The sequence below is a fragment of the Scaptodrosophila lebanonensis genome, unplaced genomic scaffold, assembly GCF_003285725.1.
Source record: "Scaptodrosophila lebanonensis strain 11010-0011.00,11010-0021.00 unplaced genomic scaffold, SlebRS2 tig00000024-arrow-pilon, whole genome shotgun sequence".
Taxonomy (NCBI): domain Eukaryota; kingdom Metazoa; phylum Arthropoda; class Insecta; order Diptera; family Drosophilidae; genus Scaptodrosophila; species Scaptodrosophila lebanonensis.
This window is the reverse complement of record NW_022060538.1, coordinates 21,914,324-21,931,316: the sequence shown is the minus strand read 5'-3', so window position 1 is coordinate 21,931,316 and position 16,993 is coordinate 21,914,324. Positions and strand designations below refer to the sequence as shown.

Here is a 16,993-nt window from a genome sequence, read left to right as displayed (position 1 = left end):
GCCATTCACCTCTTCAGCGATGGACATCTGGCAACACTATCATCTATCCCGCCAATAATGGAAACATTATCGATATCGATAGTTGGATCCTAGCGCAGATTTAATAAAGATACAGCATTTAAGCAGAAATATTTACAATTTATATTGAAAAGAATTTTATTTCGAAATATCTCAGGTAAGCGTATCAAACCGTTGGTCTGGCTGTGGCGTACTAAGTTCGCCGTTGAGTGTATGCTTTAACGCATTGTGCCCTTGTGACGTTCCCGGCACTACCGCATTTGTACTTTCCTCCTTCAAGCCGCGTAACTCCAATTCGCAGATCAACTGTGATACCCGCATCTTTGCCTCCGCAATTAGTTTCGGCGAGAGCGCCTTAACGCTGGAGCTGACGCTCTCGAAAAACAGGTCAATATGGTTCTTCTCCTTGGGCGGCGTTTGCGACAATTGGCCGCCCATAAGCTCGCGGAATGATTCCATCAACTCGTTTTTATCCTGATGGATTTGCATCAAGAGTTTAAGACCCTCCGCGTTAGTCGTAGCTGCGCTGCGTTTTGAAATCGAACTTGAATTTAGTGTTGCCGTCGCTGTTTCCTGTTTTGTTTCCATCGGTGGTAGGGAATGGTTTGGTTCGCTTTGTACCAGTCGAAAGGGTTGCTCGATCCTACGAAAGGATAAGATACGTTAACAACACTATTTCATATATACTTGATAAACGCACTTGTGTACAACTTTTGGCTCGGTTATTTCAGCAGTTGCCGTCACCACCTCTTCATATGGCTCGGGCGCTTCCTCGTCACTCATGGACTTTTTCAACGCCCGCATCCGTTTGCGGTGGTAGTATTTGCTGCGTTCCTGACGTACACTTAACTCCAGGCATACTGCTCCCTCCCCTTTGGTGATTAGAGCTTCAATGTTTCGCTTGTGTTTTGTTGTACGTTCATGTCGCATCAGATGACAGCGGTTGCAGTCGAGGCGGCACTGGCAGGCACGACAAAACGGTTTGTCGGGGTCGTCGGCGGAGCGTTTTAGCCATGGGTCGAAGAGACTAAGCCACTTTTCACAAAACTTTTGACTGTATTTCTGTTTCCCATTGCTGCTGCTTTGGTTGCCACTCGAAGTCGTCCGCTTAGTGCTAATTTGCTGTTCCACTTTTATCTTGGCCTCCTTCCTATATAGTAGTGGGATGAATAGAAACATTTTCTAAATACACACGCAGCTTTCTATTTGCTTTATGTCGACTTACCAATCGGAGTCAGAAGTATTCTCAGAGAAACTCATTGTAAATATTTATTAAGTTGTGTTCATAGACTTTTCCCTTGCAAAATAGCGATATCGATATTGATAGTTTCACGTTTGCCAGTATCGATATATTCGTTTGAAAAAGTACGCTAGAGATGGACGGACTGGTGACAAAATTATCTTATGAACAATAGAAGCGCGCTTTTTCAAATATTACGACCCAACTGAGAACTAAAAAGAATTTCTAAGCTGCCGTTCAACATTTTTGAAACTACAATGGATCCTCCAATTTGGGGAACCTTCGTGCTATTACTATTTTTTCTTATCAGTGGCTTTTGGCTTGTCTTCTTTCTTCTCGGCGCTTTCCTTCTCTGCCTTCTTTTTCTGGGCCCTTTCCTTGCATTTTTCTCTAATTGCATCCTCCCTACATTTTTCTGCATATTTCTGTAAATCGTCCATTTGCTTATTGGCACATTTTTCCTTATCGGACAGTGCCTGGCATTCTTTTTTTAGAGCCATCATTTTGCACTTCTCTTTCTCAGCCTTCTCCTTGTCACTTAGTTTTTCGCCGCATTTTTCCTTTTCAGCCAATGCATTGCATTTTTCTTCTTCGGCCATTTTCTTGCATTTTTCTTGCTCTGCCATTTCTTTACATTTATCGTTCTTGCCCTCATTTCCGCATTTATTTTTCTTTTGCTTACATTTGTCCTTTTCCACCATTGCCTTGCATTTCTCTTTCTCGGCCATTGCTTTACATTTCTCTTTTTCTGCCATTGCCTTACACTTATCTTTCTCACCTTTATCTTTTCCACCATCCCCACATTTCTCCTTTTCATTCGATTTTTTGCATTTCTCTTTTTCTGCCATTGCCTTGCACTTCTCTTTCTCAGCCTTTTCTTTGGCGTCATCCCCACATTTCTCCTTTTCATCTGGCTTTTTACATTTATCTTTCTCGGCCATAGCCTTGCATTTGTCTTTCGCTGCCTGTTCCTCGCATTTCTTTTTCTCCGCCTCCGCTTTAGCCTTCTGTTTTTCAGCCATTTCCTTGCACTTATCCTTCTTAGCCAGTTCTTGGCATTGTAGCTCCAATAACTTTTCGTCTTCCGCCTTTGTGCATTTCTGCTTTATGGACAACAGTCGGAATGATATTTTATCCGCTTTCATAGCATCAACGATCACAACAGTAACGGTCTTACCAACCTCGAGCATTTTCATTTTAGCCATAATGTTGATGCCTTTCTGAAGGACTCGTCTAAAACCAGTGCAGCCCGTTGCCATTTCCTCCAAAACGATCGGATAGACGCCCCGGAAGATCACCGACTGCCGTGCTTGCACCGGACAACCTGTTAGCAAGACAATTGGGCAATTGGGTCTAAACTGACTAACGATGTGGGAGATAAGTGCACACGGACTGCCTACGATGATCGCCTTGGCTTGGCTTATTGTGGCAGCCTCAGCAATTGCCGAGGACACCGCAGATATTTCATCTGCAGTTTGAGACTTCACAACGGCCTTTATATCGTTCTGAATCCGTTCGTACCAGAGCACGGCTTCCACTTTAGAGCAAATGTCGGCCATACACTTTACAGTTTCGACAGGGTACTTCCCTTTGGCTGTTTCGCCGGACAGCATCACGCAGTCAGCGCCATCGAAGATTGCATTTGCCACATCCGAAGCCTCGGCGCGCGTGGACCGCGGTTTGGTTGTCATAGAGTCCAGCATCTGAGTTGCACAAACGACGGGTTTGCCAACCTTGTTGCATTTAGCGAGAATTGCCTTTTGCGCTAGAGGTACCTCTTCAGCTTTAATCTCTATTCCTAGATCTCCACGTGCTACCATAATTCCGTCAGAGGCTTCAATAATTGCGTCTATGTTCTGCATACCCTCCTGATTTTCAATCTTCGATATTATCTTAATGTGTTTACCTTCTGGGCCCAAGACTTTGCGTATTTCTTCGAGCGCTTTGGCATTTCGTATGAACGAAGCGAATATCATGTCTACTTTTTGCTGTACGCCGAACTTTAAGTCCGCCTTGTCCTTTTCGGTTACTGCGGGCAAATCAACGGGCACCCCCGGCAGATTCACGCCCTTACGCGAACCCAACTTGCCACCGTTTTCTACCTCGCATGACAACTCCTCGCCGGCTATTTCCTTCACCAGCAGCGAAATGAGCCCGTCGTCTATAAAAATGTGATTTCCGGGCTTCAAGATCTTTGTTATGTTTGGATAATCGACATATATGACATCTTTGGAGCCCTTATCCTCCATATCCTTTTTAGTAGATAGCTTTATTTTATCACCTTGCTTTAATTCGACTTCACCTGTATCGCTACCCGCTAAGCGACCCGTTCGAATCTCCGGTCCTTTGGTATCCAATGCGATGGCAACAGTTTTGGAATATCCCTTCCTGGCAGAGTAGCAAATGATGGCCTTGCGTGCGATTTCTATAGTCTTGCTGTGGTTTTCATGAGAGCCATGGGAGAAGTTCAGTCGTACCACTCGCATGCCAGCGTCCATGAGTTTCATGAGTACATCAGGTTTGTTTGTGGCCGGCCCTATTGTGCAAATGATCCCACTCAGCGGGAAGGACCCTTTAGGCGCATTGTATTGCAGTCGCGACTTGTAGTCGAGATGCGAGGCAAAGGGCCCACGGTCCAGCACCACTGGCGGCTTTCAAAACAGACCCATTTAAATATCTAGCCGAGAAAGAAATGCTACTTGACTTACCGGCCCCTTTTTGGACGCTTTATCGGCGAAGCTGCGCACATCAGTAGACCGAGCTATGGGGGTGAAGCACGAGAGCACAGCACGCGTGGTGCTCCGCGAGCTTAGTGTTACTATGAGAGAAATTTTGAAAGGTTTGCGAATAATGTGTGAGCTAAAAAGCTCGGAAAAAGAATTCGAAAAGGGCTGAGATTTAGAATGAAGACCTGAAGGTAACTTTGATATTACTACAATTATTATACGACACAGTGAGATTAGTGCCCCGAAGCTTCTCTACCATTAAAAATTTATATAACCCTTATAGAGTATTATATATAATGGAAAACTTTACAATTTACATACATACATATATATAATATTTTATTAATCTTTGTTTATCAACTTACTATGAAGAACGCTAATTTAACAAAGATGTATTGTGCTTATGTGCAGCTCCATTCCTGGAGTAATGCTAAGCGGCTTATCCAATTTAAATTTCCGAAATTACAATATTCCATACAATTTGTGAATTGTTTTTAGAGCTTCAATAAATTAACTTGGTTAATAACAGTAAGTAACGCCGACGCACAGCGTTTGAAGCGCTTGGAACGCTCGAAGTTGTGGCGGACGAGGTACATCTGTAGATGCGATATTTATTCCACGGTGCTGCAAAAGTATTGGATAAAAATAAGAATAATACATAGCTATAGGATAATTTCTTCGAGCTACTTACACAATGCGCATGGTGTTTGTGAAGCCAGATCCCTGCTTCCAGCCAGTGACAATGACAACGGAGTCGCCCTTGTTGATGAAGCCGTTCTTCTTGCCAACCTGCAGACCAAACTGGGCGCGAACATCGACATCCTTCAGCCAGTCACCAAGGGCAGCCTCTGCAAGAGCAATATTAGTCATTTTTTCGGTTAATTTTTGATAATACCGCATATACCTTTGTAGATAAGTGGCACCAGGCCACGGTAGAGATGAGCTTGACGTGCGGTTTGTGGCAGACGAGTGACAGCAATGATGGGGCAGCGTGGGCGATATTTGCTGACCAAGAAGGCTGACTTGCCGCTGGTTGTGATGACGATAATAGCTGCGGCTCTAGCTTTGGTGGCAGCCTCAACAGTAGCAATGGCGACGGCATGAGCTGCATCCAACTGTGATGCTGCGGCGCCACGCACCAAGTCGTTGAACAGATTTTTATGCCAAAGCGCCGCCTCAGCCTCCTTGCAGGTCTTCGCCATGGTCAGCACACACTCTAGCGGGTATTCACCCTTGGCGGTCTCACCGGACAACATGACACAGTCAGCGCCATCCAAAACAGCGTTAGCCACATCAGAGATTTCGGCACGTGTGGGACGAGGCTTCTTCACCATGGACTCCAACATCTGGGTGGCACAAATCACAGGCTTGCCAGCCTTGTTGCAGCGTGCAATCATCGCCTTTTGGGCCAAGAAGACCTTCTCCGCTGGGATCTCAATGCCCAAATCGCCACGGGCCACCATAATGCCATCACCAGCCTCGATGATTTCATCAAGATTGTGCATGCCCTGCTGGTTCTCAATCTTTGAGATAATTTTAATGTTCTTGCCCTTTTCGCCGAGCACAGCACGAATCTCAGAGAGCGCAGCGGCATTGCGAATGAACGAGGCAAAGACCATATCAACGTCTTGTTCCACGCCAAACTGCAAGTCTGATTTGTCCTTTTCGGATACGGCAGGCAAGTCAACTGGCACTCCTGGCAGATTGACGCCCTTGCGGGAGCCCAAAGCTCCACCGTTCTCGACTTCGCAGACCAGAGTGTCCTTAGACACCTCTCGCACAACCAACGAAATGAGACCATCATCGACGAACACACGGTTGCCGGGCTTGACCACATTCACAATATTGGCATAGTCCACGTAGACCACCTCCAACGAACCCTTCTCCAAGAAGTCCTTGTTGGTGCTCAGCTTAATGGTCTCGCCCTTCTTCAACTCAATCTCAGCGGTGCCACTGCCGCCAATCAGACCCGTGCGAATCTCAGGTCCCTTGGTGTCCAGGGCAATGGCCACTGGGTGCTCATAGCCAAGCTTGGCAGAGTAGTTCTTGACCGCCTGACGCACATTGGCCACAGTTTCGGCATGATACTCATGCGAACCGTGTGAGAAGTTCATGCGGGCAATGTTCATGCCGGTGGCAATCATCTTCTCGAGCATTTCGACGCTGCGCGAGGCAGGACCAATGGTGCACACAATGCCGGACAGACGCACATGTGGTACAGGCGAGTCGAACTGGAGGCGGCACATGTGCTCCAATTGCGAATCAGCTTCGGCGGCCATGTTTTGGGGTACTTCGTTGGGCTGTAAATGAGAAAGGGTTTTAATTACTTTTGCTATACACACATCCACGAGCCTCCAATTGCCATGACTAATGAATTCAGGACAGAAGCCAATGAAAGTCGTTGACATTATTTGTTGCCGCATCGATTAAATTTCGGCCACAGTCAACAACGAAACGCGAACCTGGCCCCAACCCCGGCCCCAGCTTCCCATCCCTCCCATCAAACCCACTCACCCTATCGTTTTTATAAACAAAGCGCAAAAGATTCAGCGAGCATATGAGAACACTAATGAGAGCGCGCGAGCGAGTGAGAGTTTTAGGATGGCAGAGAGCTAGAGAGTCGGAGAACGAACAGAAGGAATTTGTGCAGCGACTGCGTCGGCAATGCATCGCCGAAGGTCAGTTTTGTCGGCAGAATTTTCGCAGCTGCCATGAAAAAGTTGCATAATTTGCATTTGCGAATCGTTTGTTAGCCATATGACATACTTTACTGGCATTCTTTAAAGCCCTTGTTAATTACAGCTACAAATATTTAGATACATATGTATGTACATATATTATCATAAGTTGGTGTTAGCGTGTGTGTATATCAAATGGAGGAGCTTAAATCTGACATTGACAGTGTCATCGTGTACGAGGGGACGAGCGGGCTTTTAGACAATAGATACCTTCAGCTTGGGAGCCTCATCGTAAATGGTTACGTTAACCATTTTGTTGGCTACTACGTTGGCAGTGTGCAAGTGACGACGTTTATTATTAGAATATTTCCCGTTGGCTCGCACTAAATTCAAAGAGCAGCGACGACAGCAAAGCGTTGTGTAGGGCAACAATTTTGCAACGGAAGCCAAGGCGCGTTGGGGTTTTCACACAACGAGATGGACTGCTCGACTAACGCACAGTCTTCTGTTGTCGGTTGTTAGAAAATTTGGCTGAGAGTACCGATGGTCGACAAGAGTGCTCGAAAGTCGGTAACACAATGAGTACAAGCGCAAGACTTTAGCGGAAAAAGCCAGCCAGCCAGCCAACCAAACAAATTGCTAAGTAACCGCTCTCCCTATTACCGGCGGGCAGGCGTTTGCCAACAGACGCCATTGCCACCCCTAAAGAGCCACCCATTGTAATCGTTCAAAGTTTATCCAAAACGAGAGCGCACAAAGCTCTCTTGCCGAAGCTGAATAATGCCTAAGTTGAAAAAGTAGTGATTATACAGGCAGAACAAAAGCCGGAATGGGCTCAATAAATGCTGATTTATACTGATTTATACATACATATGTATATACGGACAAACAAATGTGTTTGTGCGTAATGTAAACAAAATTGATCGTCAGCTGTTTTGGTTTCCAAGCGAATTTCGGCCGCTTATCTGCCGGCGGCGGCACAGATATGTACGTAAATTAGTCAAAGCCCGCTGATACTCAATTATTGCTTGTGTTGACCTTGAATGCCAATCTCTTAAATTTAATCAAAGGAGCAGCAAATACGCCTCAGCGTGCAACACGCATGCTCACGCGCTCCTATTTTAACAGCTACCGCGTGAGTGATTTCAAATTTTGCGGGGGGTGTTGAACAACGTGTCCATCATCAGTGTTGAGCACACGGAGAACGCATGCGTTCTGGATGTGTGAAGGGAAACGAACGATAAAGCTTATCGTAGACGACGCAGCTTTTTTATATACATATGTATGTATATACAAAAGTTTGACTGTGTGTAAAAGTTCTCTTCCTCATGTGGCGGCGAAAGTGAAAGTACTTTTCCACAGCCCCCAAAAAAGTTTCCGTGTTTTCAATGCGCTAGCGTCCAAACATATACATATGTTTGTATGTATGTACATAGTAAGCTTAGTTTGTTTTGGGCGCAAATGCCCTTGAACTTGCTTTAAAAGGACACTCAAAATTGGAACAAAACGCTGTTAGTTCAAAAATAACTAAACTTAGCACTCTGTGACAAAAATAATCATTCTGGAGTGCTTGAAAACAAGAAATAATTCCATGCGTACTATCAACATTCAGCTTAATTACTCATCACAGTTCTGTCTTTGGCTTTTAGAATATGACAAGAAAAAAAAAACAATATAACATCTCTACATACGAACATATACATGTATGTAGATATGTTCATGTATACAAATTCAAGATAACACCGTTCGTTTACAATATTGGACAGATCGCGATTACTAATATTGCTGCCACTGCACTTTTCTAAGTACACACATGCACACATACATATAAAGTTCAGTGAACAGCCGCCTGTGTGTTGCTACATATGTATGTATGTATGTATATGGAATGACTTCTATTTCACCTTTACATATCTTCCGACCGACTGACACAGTCAAGAGCAGTGGAGGCGTGTGTCTGCCTTTTGTGCTTTTTCTATTCGCTTGACTTAATGCCGCATAATGCGGAGAAATCGCTTGCATCATCAAAATTTGCGACAACAATCACAATTCACAGCACCGCTCATACATACATACATACATACGTAAATTTACTTGCGAAAATTACAAAAAGAAAAAGATAAACTGTTCAGAAACTACGCCGTTCGTTTCGCCATATAGTTCTGCGCTTAAGTCATTTTCCTATTGGACACATAATTACCTGGTTCGGGCTTTAAAAGTAACGAATGATAAATAGCTTTTCCTGTTTTGGAATTAAATTAATTTAAATGCACAGGCAACGGAATACACCACAGAACACGGTCGGATTAGCTTTTGGCTTCTTTGCGGCGTGCGATCTGTTTCGCGACTAGGCGGCAAAAGTTTGGAGGCCCCATACATACATTGGGGGCACCGGTTTTGTGCTTTTCCAGCATATGGCAGAACGTCGTTATACAGCACTATTCCAGTCGTTACGAAATACTAAAAAATACAGTAAATATGAGATTATTTTAGGCGCGAGTTTAAAGCAACATTTATAATTCTTTAATTATTCAATATAATATATAATTTAAATTTATATAGAAACAGAGTAAGATACCATTCAAAATTGTTATTAAATTATTTAAAAATAAAAGAGTACATATATAAAAAATAAACAAATAATATTTTTCGCTTTTCCCGTCACACGCTAGAATGGCGAATCACAGTAAAAAGTTTTGTTCTAAAAATTTTTTGTTTCAAACATGGTGGTAGGTGCATTTCCTATTGCAAAATTGGGTATGCTAACGGTAAGGCACATTAGCAAGCCGGTCAGCAACTTAATAAAACGTAGTGCCAGGTCGAATCAATTTGTTAAGAATTTCGTTTGCACTCCTCCGGCTCAATGTGAGTAATTTGCACATTTGGTGTGGAATCGCTATTATTGGAAAAAATGTTGTAGTATACAATTGGCTGGAGGTTAGGGGTAAAATGCTAATGTTGAGGATGAAGCAGCCAAAGCGGGTGCCACCTCTTAACGACGCCATGGCCATAGAAGTGGGCGGAGATATACTCGGGGAGCTTATTATATTTATTATTGGCGTCAGTCTAATTATGTTGGAATTCTCGCGGTATGTAGGAAACAAATTTAAAAAGCCTCCCTAATATTTCCCCTTACATTTCTGTGGCCATCAGGCAAGCACGAAATGAAAGAAAGAAACAAAACGACGAAATTGAAGAAAAAGAAGAGCTTCGAAGGCAAATAGCGAAGATGAAGATTCGTATTTGTCAGCAGGCAAAGGAAATAAAGAAGCTCAAGGAGAAACTGGGCTCTATTGAAGCTAGCGTCGACCAGGAATGTTATTAAATTATTTATTATAAATGCCCATTGTGCCTATCTGTTGGCTGATGTAACCGAAAATTAATTCCCCAAAAGCAAACAAGACCGACAATTATTGGGAAAGTGCACCTCAGCCATAAATATTTCAAAATTGATTATACTTGTGTTAGCAAAGGTTATGCAAAATTATTTATTGTAAAGCATATATAAATGAAAAGTCCGACAAGCCATTTGCCCATCTTTATACATACATAGTATATGTACATGAATATGTATACAAACGTGGGTATAGACTTATCTGACTTTTAAAATATAAATAACCAAATGCGCATGCTTTTGTTTATACCTTGTATTGATTTTTAGGTCATGATAACCGAAGCAATTGAATAAAATCTATTCTAAATATATTTAAAATTTTAATCAGAACATAATCTCTATATATATAAAACAGTTTGTCCTAAATGACTGATTGGCGATCAACCGACCACAATATATTTATTTAATTTTTCAAAAATTTCACAATTTAAATCCACAAATTTATTATTTAATTTATCAAAATTTTCCCAATTTTATTCTCGATTTGCCAGCTCTTAGGTACTTGGTATGAGAGTCGCAAAGGAGGACAACCAATTTTTTTTATTTAATTTTTCAAAAATTTTCACAGTTTAAATCCACAAATTTATTATTTAATTTTCCATAAATTTCACAATTTAATTCTCGATTTGCTAGCGCTTAGGTACTTAGTATGAGAATCGCAGAAGAGGGCGGCCAAATTTTTTTATTTAATTTTTCGAAAATTTCACAATAATTTCAAAATAGTATTATTTAATTTTTTTTTAGAAATTTCACAATTTAATTCTCGATTTGCCTGCGGTTCACAAATTTCACAATATAATTTCAAAATATTCGAATTTGTAATTTACAGAAATTTACATACATAGTAAGTATATGGTCACAGTATGTATTGTACTAAATCTAGGGCATAGATTTTTGAAAACATCTATAAACATTTAAAGTTTTGCGACCATGATATCATTAGAATTTGTTAAAAAATCTGCAACATATAGATTATGTAAATTCCCTCCACCGTCTCCTCGAACCAAACATATTGATATAAGGAATGAACAGTTACTGTGATAGTAAAGCGGAACTTTCATTTTATTTACATTTTTTTGTCATGCTTTTCAAAACTCTCTCAGCATAATTTTTGGAATCTGTTTCAAGTCATTGGAATCATATGACTGAATGTTTAAATTCTCTGTTTCAAAAATGGTTGTGGGCGCACTGCCACTAGCTAAAGTTTCTATTTTGGCCATCAGACAAGTGAGCAAACCTTTTAGCAATTTTCTTAAAAATGCAGCCAAGGAGCATCCTTTGATTAGAAAACATATTTGCATACCGCCGGGTAGAGGTAAGAGTATTGTAAACCTACAATGAGAAAGCTTTCGATGCACTTTTTTGCTCGCAGCGTTTAATTGGTTGGAGGTAAGGTCTAAGATGTATATGATGAGCATGAATCAGCCGACCCGGGTGCCCCCACTTACCGACGCTATGGCTACTGAAGTGGGCGCCAACTTACTGGGTGAACTCATCGTATTGGCCATCGGCCTGGGATTGATATATTTTGAGGTGTCGCGGTAGGTAGCATATTGTAATTTGTGTAGGACTTTAATTCAACAATTGCTTTCACCTCATTATAGCCAAGCTCTAAATGATCAAAAGAAGCACGAAAAGCAGAAGGCAGAGCGGGAAGAGCTCAGGAAAATAATAGGATCTCTGAAGGAGAACGTCAATTATCAGGCCAAGGAAATCGAACGACTAAATAACGAACTAAGCAAATTCGAAGAATGACCAGCTTTTTTATCGCACAGTTTGCAACTATCGATTAAACTGCTTGAATACCAATCGATTGACGGCCATCGCCAAGCACACCGTAGGCAATCAGCTGTCGATGATTTTGTAACACTGTTGATGGGTAGTAACATTTAATAAAAACAATAGAACTATGGTAATTGGAGCATTTCCAGCGGCGAAACTGGGCGTTTTAGCCATCAAGCAGATTAGCAAGCCTGTTGCCAATGTGCTTAAAGCAAATGCCAAGTCTAGTCCATTCTTCAGGAAGTACATTTGCATGCCGCCGGCTCAGTGTAAGACATTATAGCCATTACCATTATTGCAATTAAACTGTTTGCTAAATTTTCAGTCTACAATTGGGTGGAGGTAAAGACAAAGATGTGGGCACTTAACCTGGGGCGGCCAGTCACAGTCCCTCCGCTGAACGAGGCCATGGCTATTGAACTGGGAGCAAATCTTTTAGGTGAATTCATTATCTTTGCTATTGGCGCCGGACTTCTGATATTTGAGTACTCGCGGTAGGTAAAAGATTGTCGAAGTCGCCAAATGAACGAGCATTTATAATACATGTTGGTTTTTATTGCAGCCAAGCTATAAAGGAAAGTAAGAAGGCGGAGGCCATAGAAATGGAAAAGCGCCAGATGTCCCTAACTCTGACAGAGATGGGCTTCCGTTTAGAGCGCCAAGACGCCCAAATACGCGAAATGACACGCGTGCTGGCAGATCTAGGTGGGATCGCTTGCATATATTCTTTGCTCTGAATGGATTAGTTACAGTTATTTGCTCTTGTACAGATTCGCGCAATATCTTCAGTTGGCATAAGGAGCGTCTGCAAGAGTATGTGCCCTTCGATCCAAGCACTCCAGATCAAAGCTTGAGCGCACGAGGCCCAAAAACATATGAAGGCTACTACGATCCTGCGGGTGGCATGGCCTTCCGTGCTCTGAACTACTTACAAACTCAGGTCTTTGCAGATAGTCGCGCCAAAAAAGGTAAGCAGGCGCTGGAACGCATTGATGAGGTGGCCACCGAGTTGGAGCAATCTTTGACCGAAGCTGTGACCATAACTGCCAACCATAACAGCAGCGCAACTGTTGCCAAGAAATCCGGTCAGTCGCAATGATCCATACTTGCGCTGGAGCGCCAACTTGTGATGCTGATGTACGCTTTGGGAATGGCCGACCAGTAGAGAATTGGCACGAGGCTGACAATACACAAATTGAATTGCTTTTCATCAACACGTTGCTTCACTCATCCCTGTTAATTTTAAACGTAAGATGACAACAAATACTTGTTACATTTACATATTTAGGTAAAAAGTCAATAACTGTATATAACTTGTATACTTATGTACATTATAGTTGTATTTATTAATTTTATTTTTATCGAGAACAACTAAAGAGAGATGCGCGAACAAAAATACAAAATGCATACGTCGATGAGTTTTGGTTTCCGTGGTTATGGGATTAATCAGTCATGCAGTACCAAGGCCTGCAGCTGATGAAGTTCCTCGCCAGCAGGCACCACCTCGCCCAAATAGTCGTAGAACGAGGAGCACATTATGTAAAGACTGCGCTGCACAGCACAGCGCAGCATATTGAAATTCTTATTGGGCGCCCGCGTCGTGGAGGCCATGGCGGTAGCCAGCATGTCCAGCTCCCTCTTGAGGCGGTGCAGCGCCTTAAATATGGCGGGTAAGTCGCTCTGCACCACGCCATAGCGATCCTCCTTAATCGATGAAACACACAAGTGTGCAAGCGCCTGTGAAAGCCAATAGATCGGAAGCGCGTTGTTGAGCAAATATGCTGTCTTGGCACCCTCAGACTCGTGGAAGAAATACACCAGGAAGGGAATGCGCTGCAGCAGCCGCTGTACAGAAGCTTCGAGTTGGCCAGAGATGCGCTCGCACCAATTGGGCATGCGACGAATGTGCTCCGATTTCTGCTGCAGCTGCTGCTCTGCTGATAGCTCAGACATTGGCGTCATAATGGGACGAATGCCATGCAGCTGGTTGTATTGGCGGAGAAGTATTTTCTCGGCTAGTATCTTAGCATTCGCGTCATTTGGAGGTGGTGTGAAGGATTGGGGACCTTTGACAACGCTGATGTTGCTTATGGAGTCCGCAAGCTCGTCCGTAAAACCAACTATTATACTCAGGCACTGATCGCAGAGAGCGCGCCAGTTGGCTGGACGATTTCCCGGTTCCGTCAGCAGAAAGATTTCCATGCGCGCCGACGAATTTGGACTGATGGTCAGGTTGTAAAAGAAGCGCGCGGCTACGCATTGCACCACATAGACATTAAAGACGCTTAGGGCAGACACCAATGTCAGTTCCTGCTCATTGACAAAAGCCGTGCGACTACGTGCTATCACAAGCGGCAGATCCTCGGCCAGGAGCATTGCAGAAAAGTGCCGCAGCAGATGCATATTGCTCATAATCTGCACAGTGAGGAGCCAGGCATAAAACAAGAGGCGCACATTTGTGGCGAGGTCCAATATGCCTACTAGTTGCTCGTCTACCTCTACGCCGAATAGTTGACTTAACTTATGCCGCACAAGCGAGCCGAGCAACCAGAAGATAAACGTGTATCCAAGCGTCGGCGCCACAGCCATTGTGGGTGCTTTAGACAAGGCGGCGAGGAGCAGCTCCCGAAATTTCTGAGCACGTGGTTGGTTCACAATGTAGAAATGAAGGGACTCCCCATTGCGCAAGTGCTCGAGGGCGTAGTAGTAGAGGCCAGCGGTAGTGCCCATTCCCAGTAGGAACACATTGTAAGAGCTTAAGCAGTCCTGGCCGTAGCATTTGTAAATCAAATGGCTGTAGATTGCAAACATAATCGGTTTGTTCTCACTATCCGTCATTGCCAGCTACATTGCCTCTACTTACCGATAGTCCGAGTGCAGGTATCCCGTGTAGAGCCAGGCAGTTAGGTAGCCCACAAGCAGATGCGCGCTCAGGAATAGAGCCTTGCGTACTCCGTTCTGCAACAGCCAGCGGTACCGAGTGGCGCAATAGCGACGCTCCACCAGATGCTGTTGACACAGGATCACGCCATAAAGGACGACGGCACCAATTAGTGGTATACTCGCAAACCAGGTGTAAAGGCTGCACACCAGCCGCAGCGTGGTGGCCAGCCATACCAGCGGATGGAACAGTTGAAAATTAACGGAGAGCAGAAATACCGTGAGTAGAAAATATTGCATTCCGACGCTTAGCAGGATGGCGCGAATGCAGCGCCAGAACATCAATAGCTTGCTCGCATTGGTCGATGTAACCGCGGACATTTTTGCAGCTGTCAGCAAACAACAATAACATGCATGAAAAGACTTTTACTTTGTTAAAATGCAGAAATACTAAACTCACGACTGCGCGCGCTTTGCTTAGTTCAATTGAAGCGATTGAACCAGTTCCGAAACACTTATGCTGCATCTTTTAATACTTTAATACCATCCACAGCTACATGTAATCGATTATACAATTTGAAAAGTGCAAAAAAAAAAAAAATTATTGTTTGAAAACAATTTAGCCTTCACGAAAACGAACCTATTTAAACGCTGAAACTATTTAAATATACTTGTCAAATGATATTAATGCAAATCAAATCACTGTTATAAATTGATTAATATTATGTTATCAATATGTTACCATCGCTTTAATAATCTAATAAATTTACTAATCATTATGCCCATATGACCTTTTGGTGTACAAGCAATAGTGTTTTCATTTTGTGACCCAATTTGAAAATGAAACTGCCGTCTTACCTAAACGGAAATATCGATGGTGCTGAAAACATCGATAAGAAAATGTTGATTTATCGACCACCTCCAAGAGCAACCAACAGTGGACTACAGTTGGAATTTCAGTTTGTGTGTGTGTCGCGTTGCGCGTACTTGTCGTGCGCAGCTAATTCGTGTGAAAGTGCATTAAAATTATACTAAAGATGTGCCAGGGCCATTAAAAATAATAAAAATAAAACAATGAGCTCTTGCGAATAGAAATTGAAATACTTGTAATAATTAGCTGCGTATGCGGTCTTAAAATTCGAACGCAACAAAGCATTTGGAGAAAAAGTAAACGAAAAAAGTCAGTCAGTCGAATTGAGTACAAAAAAAAAAAAAATGAGAGAGAATGAGAGAGCATGTCGCGTATGCAAAAAGAGGGTGCCAGAGAGCTGAATACGAAACTTGTCAATGTTGCGTGAATCAAGCAAACGACAGAAATTGTTGTAATTAATTCATATTTAATTGCTGTTTGGTGTAATTCGTGTGTGGCTGACGCGACGGTGTTGGTGTTGGTAATAAAGTTAAACGCGCACTTAACCAAAACGTGTACTTTTGGCTGTAATGTCAGCTGCCAAAAGGAAGCCAGAATGTGAGCTGCTGCAGCAGATAAGCAGTAGCGCATAGTGTAATGCGTATTGAGGTCAATATATATATATATATATCTATACAAAACTGTTACATATATAACGCAGCCAAGGCAGCAGCATAGGCACGCGCTTGTGTTACTCTATGCATGTGTGTTCTATCTAAGTAAGTGTACATGCGTATGTGTGTGTGTGTAGTGTAGTGTTATTTTGTGTGTTGTGTTGGTTTTCATTGCCCAATAATACACACTAAGAAAACAAGCAAATCGCTTAGCTAGCCAGGCAGCCAGCCAGCCACCAACCAATTCAATTCATCCCACTGCCCAAGGCGAACAGCTGCTGCTCCCGGTAGCTGTGCATATACGCGGCTGTATGCGTGTGTGTGTGTGTTTTTTGTATATACATACAAAATAGTTGCTGTTGCTGTTGTTATTTACATATATGTTTTACAGCGGCGTTGATCATTAGAGCAGAACCTGAGGGCAGGTGGTGTCCACACATTGAAAATAGCCAACCAGCCAGAGCCAGAGCCAACCACAGACAATCGCACGCATTAATTATAAAACGCGTTTATTTAAACGAGCCATTAATATATATGCATAAATTTACACACCAGTGCGGACACATATCCACACACACACACACACACACAAACTCATACTCTTGCCATAATTTATACTAATACACCCGTTGAAAATTGCACAGTTTTATGCGCACAATTTGGCCTGAACAAATTTTTCGTAAATATTTTCTATAATGCACCAAACAACAAAATGCTCGCTCGGAACGTGAGCGTCTCTGTGTGTGTGTGT

The 16,993-nt window shown here is 42.9% G+C and overlaps 7 protein-coding genes across 10 annotated transcripts in view; 3 read left to right on the top strand and 4 right to left on the bottom strand.

Moving 5' to 3' along the window:
* Positions 1-75: 75 nt before the first annotated feature.
* On the bottom strand, positions 76-1,383 carry LOC115620794 (protein suppressor of variegation 3-7). Its single transcript, XM_030514214.1, has 3 exons — positions 1,244-1,383; positions 719-1,168; positions 76-661 (listed from the first exon to the last, which is right to left on the bottom strand). The coding sequence occupies exons 1-3, from the start codon at positions 1,276-1,278 to the stop codon at positions 172-174; spliced, it is 975 nt and encodes a 324-aa protein (XP_030370074.1). The 5' UTR covers positions 1,279-1,383; the 3' UTR covers positions 76-171.
* Positions 1,384-1,523: 140 nt separating this feature from the next.
* On the bottom strand, positions 1,524-3,895 carry LOC115620793 (pyruvate kinase). The gene has a single exon (XM_030514213.1). The coding sequence runs from the start codon at positions 3,763-3,765 to the stop codon at positions 1,552-1,554; it is 2,214 nt and encodes a 737-aa protein (XP_030370073.1). The 5' UTR covers positions 3,766-3,895; the 3' UTR covers positions 1,524-1,551.
* A 401-nt stretch (positions 3,896-4,296) lies between these two features.
* On the bottom strand, positions 4,297-9,013 carry LOC115620839 (pyruvate kinase). 3 transcript variants are annotated; one of them, XM_030514273.1, is made up of 4 exons: positions 8,863-9,013; positions 4,889-6,284; positions 4,676-4,832; positions 4,297-4,608 (listed from the first exon to the last, which is right to left on the bottom strand). In XM_030514273.1, exons 2-4 carry the CDS (start codon positions 6,261-6,263, stop codon positions 4,596-4,598), a joined length of 1,545 nt encoding a protein of 514 aa, XP_030370133.1. In that variant the 5' UTR covers positions 6,264-6,284; positions 8,863-9,013; the 3' UTR covers positions 4,297-4,595. The 3 variants fall into 3 exon arrangements, with proteins under 3 accessions (XP_030370133.1, XP_030370131.1, XP_030370132.1); XM_030514271.1 differs by lacking the exon at positions 8,863-9,013 and adding an exon at positions 6,933-7,207; XM_030514272.1 differs by lacking the exons at positions 4,297-4,608; positions 8,863-9,013 and adding an exon at positions 6,933-7,212 and having other exon boundaries at positions 4,672-4,832.
* A 323-nt stretch (positions 9,014-9,336) lies between these two features.
* Positions 9,337-10,289, top strand: LOC115621364 (putative OPA3-like protein CG13603). The gene is made up of 3 exons (XM_030514989.1): positions 9,337-9,527; positions 9,583-9,751; positions 9,816-10,289. The coding sequence occupies exons 1-3, from the start codon at positions 9,386-9,388 to the stop codon at positions 9,985-9,987; spliced, it is 483 nt and encodes a 160-aa protein (XP_030370849.1). The 5' UTR covers positions 9,337-9,385; the 3' UTR covers positions 9,988-10,289.
* A 933-nt stretch (positions 10,290-11,222) lies between these two features.
* LOC115621363 (putative OPA3-like protein CG13603) lies at positions 11,223-13,167 on the top strand. Of its 2 annotated transcripts, XM_030514988.1 has the most exons (7): positions 11,223-11,371; positions 11,429-11,597; positions 11,661-11,935; positions 11,988-12,107; positions 12,164-12,332; positions 12,401-12,543; positions 12,609-13,167. In XM_030514988.1, exons 3-7 carry the CDS (start codon positions 11,932-11,934, stop codon positions 12,935-12,937), a joined length of 765 nt encoding a protein of 254 aa, XP_030370848.1. In that variant the 5' UTR covers positions 11,223-11,371; positions 11,429-11,597; positions 11,661-11,931; the 3' UTR covers positions 12,938-13,167. The 2 variants fall into 2 exon arrangements, with proteins under 2 accessions (XP_030370848.1, XP_030370847.1); XM_030514987.1 differs by having other exon boundaries at positions 11,661-12,107.
* On the bottom strand, positions 13,153-15,241 carry LOC115621362 (nucleoporin Ndc1). Its single transcript, XM_030514986.1, has 2 exons — positions 14,702-15,241; positions 13,153-14,632 (listed from the first exon to the last, which is right to left on the bottom strand). The coding sequence occupies exons 1-2, from the start codon at positions 15,097-15,099 to the stop codon at positions 13,285-13,287; spliced, it is 1,746 nt and encodes a 581-aa protein (XP_030370846.1). The 5' UTR covers positions 15,100-15,241; the 3' UTR covers positions 13,153-13,284.
* Positions 15,242-15,823: 582 nt separating this feature from the next.
* The window catches only part of LOC115621016 (chromatin modification-related protein eaf-1), a 35,389-nt gene continuing 34,219 nt past the window's right edge, over positions 15,824-16,993 (top strand). Inside the window, exon 1 of the mRNA XM_030514536.1 lies at positions 15,824-16,347. The gene's annotated coding sequence lies outside the window, so the exon portion shown is untranslated. The remainder of the gene's footprint in view (positions 16,348-16,993) is intronic.

Excerpts from the sequence above, each read along its gene's own strand:
- LOC115621362 (XM_030514986.1), bottom strand. The coding sequence starts at position 15,099 with ATGTCCGCGGTTACATCGACCAATGCGAGCAAGCTATTGATGTTCTGG. Across the intron at positions 14,633-14,701 it reads TACCTGCACTCGGACTATCG|CCATTTGATTTACAAATGCT; the intron begins GTAAGTAGAGGC and ends TGCAATCTACAG.
- LOC115621363 (XM_030514987.1), top strand. The coding sequence starts at position 11,966 with ATGGTAATTGGAGCATTTCCAGCGGCGAAACTGGGCGTTTTAGCCATC. Across the intron at positions 12,333-12,400 it reads CTGATATTTGAGTACTCGCG|CCAAGCTATAAAGGAAAGTA; the intron begins GTAGGTAAAAGA and ends TTTTTATTGCAG. Across the intron at positions 12,544-12,608 it reads ACGCGTGCTGGCAGATCTAG|ATTCGCGCAATATCTTCAGT; the intron begins GTGGGATCGCTT and ends GCTCTTGTACAG.
- LOC115620794 (XM_030514214.1), bottom strand. The coding sequence starts at position 1,278 with ATGAGTTTCTCTGAGAATACTTCTGACTCCGATTG. Across the intron at positions 1,169-1,243 it reads AATACTTCTGACTCCGATTG|GAAGGAGGCCAAGATAAAAG; the intron begins GTAAGTCGACAT and ends ACTACTATATAG. Across the intron at positions 662-718 it reads GAGCCAAAAGTTGTACACAA|GATCGAGCAACCCTTTCGAC; the intron begins GTGCGTTTATCA and ends ATCCTTTCGTAG.
- LOC115621364 (XM_030514989.1), top strand. The coding sequence starts at position 9,386 with ATGGTGGTAGGTGCATTTCCTATTGCAAAATTGGGTATGCTAACGGTA. Across the intron at positions 9,528-9,582 it reads TTGCACTCCTCCGGCTCAAT|TATACAATTGGCTGGAGGTT; the intron begins GTGAGTAATTTG and ends AAAATGTTGTAG. Across the intron at positions 9,752-9,815 it reads ATTATGTTGGAATTCTCGCG|GCAAGCACGAAATGAAAGAA; the intron begins GTATGTAGGAAA and ends TGTGGCCATCAG.
- LOC115620793 (XM_030514213.1), bottom strand. The coding sequence starts at position 3,765 with ATGAAACTCATGGACGCTGGCATGCGAGTGGTACGACTGAACTTCTCC.
- LOC115620839 (XM_030514271.1), bottom strand. The coding sequence starts at position 6,974 with ATGGTTAACGTAACCATTTACGATGAGGCTCCCAAGCTGAAG. Across the intron at positions 6,285-6,932 it reads ATGAGGCTCCCAAGCTGAAG|CCCAACGAAGTACCCCAAAA; the intron begins GTATCTATTGTC and ends TCTCATTTACAG. Across the intron at positions 4,833-4,888 it reads GGTGCCACTTATCTACAAAG|AGGCTGCCCTTGGTGACTGG; the intron begins GTATATGCGGTA and ends TTGCTCTTGCAG.